Genomic DNA, 7,804 nt, shown 5'->3' on the forward strand with positions numbered 1-7,804 from the left:
TATTTTTTTGATGGCCAAAATCAAATAAAATATATTTTTCTATAATTTCAATTAACTTCCATACAAATCCTTATAAATCGGTTGTAACCATGATTGTTTTTAAGCGTGCGGGGTTAAGTGTTTTAACACCCATGTCCTGATTACGTCTTTTATCTGTGAACAATAGGGGGTACACACAGAAGGGGATGCTTGTGCTACAGTGTGCACCTTAAGAAAACGTAATGTTGGACGTGATTGGCAAAACCATTATTCCATCCCGCTACCCTGCCGTGTCGGGATTACAGTGACGTCACGTTGATACCCTTGCATGGGTGAATGCTAAAGAACTATAGAGCCACAAATAATAGGACAAGCTGAATCCATATCTTGCAAGTCTTACGTTATCCTTTAAGCCTTCTTCGGCTCACACAACAACATTTTTATACTTAATGACGCTTAATTTAATTTCTTCTTATCAAGTCCATTGGGTTGGGGATTATTCATTCATATAAAACTATATCTGCAGCTGGTACCAGCCTAAAGTCTGCCTCATATGAGTGCAGTCATCTATTATTGAGCGAAAGGCCGTGCGTGGAAATGTGTGCGAGACGCTGGATTTGAAGTAGAATTGGTTACAATCGATCAAGGGTGAAGAATATTGCTGATGCTTACAATACACTAGACAACTATGTCTTTCTCGCAGTTTGGATACCCCTACAATGCAACTTCACAGGTAAGAACTACCTTTTAATATGTGCGTACTTGTTCGTAGGAATACAAGAAAAAAAGGTTTAGGCAGGCTATGTTACTTTATTATTTTACATATTTTTTGGGGAGGTCTGAGTATTCCTCGCTTTTATAACTGAGTGTCTGGCTGCTCTTGGAGTTGAAACGTTGTGCATGGCGCTTTTTTGGCGACACAAATATTGACATACACAGACGCACACACATGTCCAATTACAGTGAATTATGGATGAACTCACGTGTCGTTAGGATGACAATAGCGATCGATGCATAAGACACTATGGACTGGGTGTCCTGTGATGTGGTCGCTACTGTTAAACAATCAAAAACTTTTTGTTTTTATAATCGTGGCTGTGATATCATGTTTGCATGTTAGTTTAATTAACGAACGGGTCGTTTGACGACATTATCTAAATTAGGTTTAGTGGAAGTCCATTATGGGATGAAAGTTTTAATCGGAGTAAAGTTATCACCTAACTTTTAGCCCTGTCCGATTTCTTTATTCAGCACTGTGTTAGGAAATTGATGAAATAATTAGAACATGCAGGAGTTATAATCATACATGACTGCATATTTAAAACTGATTTATATCGTTTTTTCCTGATAATAAAAATAAAAATAAATGAACGCTGATTCCACTCTGTTATCCGTCTTACCTTAAAATCACCTAATTGTGCAGATCCAGTGATAATTCCCAGTGTTTTAATGTCTGAGACTAATGCCATGCCCGTTACAATTCACTCACTGGACGGTTATCATCACAGACTCTCCGGATAACGACAGACTCCAATGACACATATCTATCCACAATTCTTCTTCATGCAGTTTTTCGTGTCGGCAAACCCCAGTACGACTTGCTGCGATTCGATTTCCAGGTCAGGCTCTGACTGCACGAGTGGCTCCCCGTCCGCAGCCTCCTTCTGCTGCCCCCCGTCCTACGAGAACCGTCTGCTGGCGAGCACCAGGACGGAGCTCGGCGCCGCGCTCGGCATGTACAGCTCCCCTTATGCGGCTGCGGCTGCCGCCAGCCAGAACTATGCCAACTACTTCCCCTACAGCACCGAGCCGTCCGCCATCTACTCCACGCTGGTGGGTTCACCCTCCTCTGCTGGTGCTCAGCTTGCAAGCGGGGGGCTGGCTGGGGGATCGATGCGGTTGATCAATCCGTTTCCGTTATTTTGTTGTTATCTGTTTAAATTATTACAAAGCAGTTAGCATGGTTTAGAGTGTTTTCAAGTTAAATTGTTTCTAGACTTTGACAGGACATTGTGCATTGTGATTATTTATATTGCTGAATTAATTGATATGTTTCTGTTAATGTTTGTCACAAAACATGTAGAGCTGTTTTATTCTCTATAATTCTGACGTGTGTTTGAATCAAAATATGGAATATATGGTTCAGCATCTTATGATGTTTGTTCTTGTGACTGTTGTATTTATGTTTGTTCATTCTGCCTCTGGTTTACAGAACCCCCAGTATGATATTAAAGATGGCACTGGGACACTTCATTCTGGCATCACCCAAACTGCGGCATACTATCCTTACGAGCACTCGCTCGGACAGTACCAGTACGACAGGTAAGCCTCCCTTAATGTCTCTCCAATTACCTTAAAGTTGCTCAGACAAACTACTACATGAAAAAACAACTTCTCTTATCCATAATTCTTAAATATTTAACTTCATAGCGAGCCTTTCCAGTGAAACTTTGTCACATGGTTCGAAAACGTGGCTTCTTTCCAACATCCGTCTTAACAAGCATGTATGGTGTTCATGTCCCCATCAGGTACGGGACGGTGGACTTCAACAGCACAGCCAGGAGGAAGAACGCCACAAGGGAGACCACCAGCACCCTGAAGACCTGGCTGTACGAACACCGCAAGAACCCCTACCCCACCAAGGGCGAGAAGATCATGCTGGCCATCATCACCAAGATGACGCTCACACAGGTGTCCACCTGGTTCGCCAACGCCAGGAGGAGGCTAAAGAAGGAGAACAAGATGACCTGGTCCCCCAAGAACAAGGGCGGCGAGGACAGGAAGGATGACCTTGAGAAGAGCGACCTGGACTGCGTCACCAAAGGTACGTCGGAGATGAGGTTATCTCCACACACGCTGGACACAGAGGTGGACATTAAGTCCAACCCATGGACACGTAAACTTATGTGAAACTTTTGTAAAAGTTGAAGAAATGTGCAACTTCTAAACTTCTAAACTAAATGTACATTTAGGATATTTAGCAGACGCTCTTATCCAAAATAATTTATAATAAGTGCATTTATCAGAAGAAAGAGAAACAATATATCCCTGTCGGTACAGTAAGGGGGTTCACAGAACCAAGTGCCAAGCACTAACAATCGCCAGGTTAACCCATTCCCTGTATACAAAAAAGATTGCTAGGGTAAGACGCTACAAGATGATCAGTACTATTTTTAAGCACAAGAAATAAGTTCCATTAGATATGAATCCAACCTATTCTCCTTACTTCTCAACGTGCAGTAACTTTTGTCCGGGCAGTGAAAGAAGTATATGGCAACGTGTTTATTATTCAGATTTTCCTGGCCGATGAGAACACTTTTTTCCCATTGACGTGTTGACAGTCCAAACATGACCTCAACCCTCTGTTGCCCCCCCCCCCCCGCCCCCCCCCCCCCAGACTCCAGCGACTTCAAGGAGAAGGACCTGCACCTCAGCGACCTGGACGACATGGAGGACGAGGACTGTGACAAGATGGACAGCGACTGTGAGAAGGGCCCCTCAGAGGAGCAGGACCTCCACAGGGCCATGGCCGTGTCCGGGGCCCCCGCCAAGGGGGATCGTGGCTCCGAGCTCCCCCTGAGCCTCCACCCCGGCTTCCACCCGTTCCCATGCGGCGTCAAGAGCGTGACCTCGCTCCCCGGCCTGCCCTCCGACTTCCTGGACTCTGTGGCTCTGAAGCCCCTCTCCTCCACCACCACCACCTCCTCCTCCTCCTCCTCGTCCTCGTCCTGTGGGCCCCCGGGGGCCCTGTCCCTGTCCCACTACGAGTCCTCCGACAAACCCAGGATCTGGTCCCTGGCGCGCACCGCCGCCTCGGGAGTCATCCTGAGTTCCCATCCCGGGGCGGTCCTGAGCCCCCATCCCGGGGCCGAGGGGCGGCACCCGGGTGGGGACTGCCAGCTGCACGGCTCCCGGCCCCCCCAGGCCCCTGCGGTGGCGTGCCGGGGCGGCACCGGAGGCGGGGGCCTCCACGCCTCGAGCCACGCGACCAACGCGGAGAACCCCTTCCAGGAGGGCCCCCCCCTGCACCCCAAGCTGTACGGGGCGGGGGGCTACGGCCACAAGGCCCTGGGACTGCCGTGCTCCGCCTTCCCCTCGCTCCAGGACGCCTGCCAGTTCGCCAGCATCGAAGGTACGGCGCCGTTTGACTTTAACCTTATTTCTTTAAGGAGGACTCACATTTTTAGGGGGTATTTAGGAAAATGCTAAAATTGTATGTTTTTATTTTCTTTGGGGTTGTATTTACTCGGCCATTAATACAAATGTGTGTGTGTGTGTGTGTGTGTCTGCTTGCATGTGTGCGTGTGTGTGTTTGTTTTTGTATGTGTGTGCGTGTGTGTACGTTTGTGTGTTTGCCTGTGTGTGGTTGTGTGTCTGTGTGTGTGTGTGTGTATGTGTGTGTGTGTGTGTGTGTGTGTGTGTGTGTGTGTGTGTGTGTGTGTGTGTGTGTGTGTGTGTGTGTATGCGTATGTGTTTGTCTGTTTATGTGCCTGTTTGTGTGTGTGTTCAGGATTCGCTGGTGTCAAGGCGGAGACAGACTCGCCTGACCTCAGCAGGGCATGCGCGAGTCTGCAGGAAGACAAGGTCACGGCGTTCAGAGCGGTGATGAAGAGGTGAAGGAGGTGAGCCAACGGACACTGACATGACATGAGCTGCTGCTGCTGGAGGAAGAACTTTGGCATGCAGTCACGCCGAACACAAACCCGGCCGGACACACACACACACACACACACAGGCAAAACCAAACATTGTCAGGCATTTAACTGGGCAATTGATACACACGCAAGCACACACACACAAACAAACACACACGCACAAGCAGAACCAAACCATGCCAGGCATTTAACTGGGAAATTGATACACACACAAACACACGCACACAAACAAACACACACACAAACACACGCACACACACACACACACACACACACACACACACACACACACACACACACACACACACACACACACACACACACACACAAGCACACTCACAAACATACAAAATGTGTGTAAACAGTACAAACAAAGAAAATAATAACATGATTGTACATGACTACATTATTATAAACGTTACAATTTAACTAAATGTTTGTTTTAAACACTAATTTCATGCATTTTTTTCTCTCTCTCTGTCTCTCTGTCGTTCAGATGTATTTGCGCACCGGGATATACGAGTGGGACTTCTATTATGCACTAAATTACAAGTATGGTCCAGGAGCGTTTGGAGTATTACGCGTGGATTACCTGACACTCCTGCAGAGGGAAATGATTATTCTTACTGTGGATATGACCGACATTTTGCACACTCATTTTTTTTTTCTATGGTGTCGATGAGTTTATGCTAGAATTGTAAATCCAACGGCAGAGAATAGCCGGATCATTTGTAAATGGGGAACCGTGTTGTGTAGCAAACCTTATTCATGTTGTCGTTTGAAATTGTACTTTGTGACTTAATTTATTATATATTTATTTATTTATTTTCAACTGATCATTGAAATCCTGCGTTAAATCTTCTTTCGTTGTCGCTGCGTAATGTTTTGCTTCATATATTTTGGCCGATTGTAAACTTGACAGAAAAGACTGGATTTTTGTTGCTTTGCGTGGAGACCCGAAATGCAATTTTTTCTCCTCATGTTTATTGTTCATGTTTGCCATTCTTTTTTATATATATATGTAAGAAAGCCGTTTTCGAAAGACTTCTGGATGTCAGTCACATTTTCCTTTTTTTGTATGAAGTTTGACATACAATCAGCCAATTAAAACATTTGAGGTTATGCATTTGATCAAAGTTCATCATTGTGACTGAGTTAATAATTCGCTGGAAGACGTGAGACAAATGAACAAGACGAGGAAGAAAGAGAACATCAAGTCTCCATCGTGAGCATTTAATCAGTAGTGGCATCAAACACTTTGTAATGTTATAGGAGGAAGGGCGAAGGCTGCTTTGTTCCATGCAAGAACTTCATATTGTTTTAATTAAAAGGTCATTTGTAAGATCAAAACGACGTAGCATTGTCGTTTAAAAGAAGAAGATTTAGCTGTGTATATATACACAGCTAAATCTTCTTCTTTTAAGTTTTAAGTTACTTTACGGTTTGTGTCTATTCTGTTGATTTAATTTATGTTCATATATGAGACCAACAACAGCTCAACAAATAACATAAAAACATGTTCATTTGTCAATCCTAAATGAGGTGTTTGTGATTTATCATTTGATACTGAGTTCTGGATTATTCGGCCTGTTGTGAATAAGGCAAAATAAGAAAACACCACGATACCACAAGACGACCCTCTCAGTAAAACAGACAACGCGTCAAATCACTTCGGATCCAAGAGATTCTGCGCGTAACAGCATATGGCGCATTGGGAGTATCCAGACGCACTACAGTCCTCCATATGCCTGAAGGATAGGGGCCAGAGATAGAGGGAGGACGGGAGATATATGTATCTCCTGTTGTGACTTCGAGATGAAGATGATTTGTTCTGAAGTAACAGAATGTCTACGGGATTTATTTTGTCTTCGTTTGGTGTGTTTAAATATGGATCACTTTAGAGGACTAAATTGCCAATAGCCGTACGCCATGAGTTAGACCTGGTTCAAGGGGGGTCACATTTAGTGCGGCCCGCAGCATTTTAGGAGTGATATTAAGCCAACAACGATTTAGTAAAGCAAAGCAAAGCAAAGAGACGGTACCCACGACGGTAAAAGAGTATATATAGAAAATACAAACATACACACAATTATCAAATTAATGAATAAATAAATAAAATGGATATACCATAACCAAACTGCGCATAAGTAAAATATAATACGTTAATAAAGTGGTTAAAATGATTCGGCACCTTTGCTATCTTGTTTCTCTATATAGGCCCTTCGTCTGCAAAGAGTTCACCTCCACGCTTCACCTTCATCGTCTAGGTCTGCTCCATTGCTTCGCATTGCGTCATGATGACAATTGATTGTCACGGACGATCGTCTGTAATTGAGTCGTTTTCTCTGTGTTCTTATTCCGAGCCTGAGATCACTCAGTGGGCCGTCACTTAATGAACGACTACCGAGACACCAGGGGGATGCGTGTTGGCTGTTTAATAATGAGTTATGACTGCATGTGTCTTTTGTGTTCCTCTACATTACATAACATAAGTAAGCTATGCATATATAAAATATTCAGAGTCAAGGTAGGTAGTTAAACCTTGGCTCGTAACGGAAATCTGCCTTATATTACCGAGGTAATGATGCATGCGCAATGGGATTAAGACGATGGAAATACCTGAGGGAGCCAAAGCGTAATAGCATTATGGACTTCCTGAGAGGCGTATATCCACGGCAACTAACAGGTCAATTAGGCTGTTGTACATGCTGTTTAACACACAGGGCACAAATGTATTCTGCTGCTGTGCAGTAAACATGTTATCTAGCACCCAGTCGAGAATTAAAGGGTCACAATAACATACAACAAAAAAAGACATCAAACATTGTTATAGAAGAGATTAATATTTTGGAAGTGTGGTGGCTGTTGGCACGAGCCACGCATCTGAGAGATGTTTGTCTGACATCTTTAATCTTAAATCAAGACACTTAATCTTAAGCAAACGCCATGTTATGCGGTAATACTTTCCTTAGCCTATATGTGCTAGGCTACAACATCGTACTCAGCGGTAGCCTCTCTAAATCACTTTCTTCATCTGTTCAGAGATCGGTTCACATAATCAAAAGATAGGAATTGTGTTAATCTTTGAAGGACACAAAAAAAATGCACGAACAATAACAAGATATGCGTACATGAGTTTAACAACACTAATCCTTGTCAATCCTCAGAAT

The 7,804-nt window shown here is 44.1% G+C and overlaps 1 protein-coding gene across 2 annotated transcripts; it reads left to right on the top strand.

Moving 5' to 3' along the window:
• Positions 1-308: 308 nt before the first annotated feature.
• Positions 309-6,108, top strand: irx6a (iroquois homeobox 6a). Of its 2 annotated transcripts, XM_030376127.1 has the most exons (7): positions 309-712; positions 1,599-1,812; positions 2,192-2,301; positions 2,508-2,803; positions 3,377-4,111; positions 4,490-4,601; positions 5,131-6,106. In XM_030376127.1, the coding sequence occupies exons 1-6, from the start codon at positions 699-701 to the stop codon at positions 4,594-4,596; spliced, it is 1,476 nt and encodes a 491-aa protein (XP_030231987.1). In that variant the 5' UTR covers positions 309-698; the 3' UTR covers positions 4,597-4,601; positions 5,131-6,106. The 2 variants fall into 2 exon arrangements, with proteins under 2 accessions (XP_030231987.1, XP_030231986.1); XM_030376126.1 differs by lacking the exon at positions 309-712 and having other exon boundaries at positions 1,369-1,812; positions 5,131-6,108.
• The last annotated feature ends 1,696 nt before the right edge of the window (positions 6,109-7,804 follow it).

The sequence above is a fragment of the Gadus morhua genome, chromosome 14, assembly GCF_902167405.1.
Source record: "Gadus morhua chromosome 14, gadMor3.0, whole genome shotgun sequence".
Lineage (NCBI taxonomy): Eukaryota > Metazoa > Chordata > Actinopteri > Gadiformes > Gadidae > Gadus > Gadus morhua.

What these genes read in the sequence shown, in the direction of transcription:
- irx6a (XM_030376126.1), top strand. Translation starts at nt 1,513, where the DNA reads ATGACACATATCTATCCACAATTCTTCTTCATGCAGTTTTTCGTGTCG. An exon ending in CCGCCATCTACTCCACGCTG is followed by an intron (nt 1,813 to 2,191) that starts GTGGGTTCACCC and finishes TCTGGTTTACAG; the next exon opens with AACCCCCAGTATGATATTAA. An exon ending in GGACAGTACCAGTACGACAG is followed by an intron (nt 2,302 to 2,507) that starts GTAAGCCTCCCT and finishes TGTCCCCATCAG; the next exon opens with GTACGGGACGGTGGACTTCA.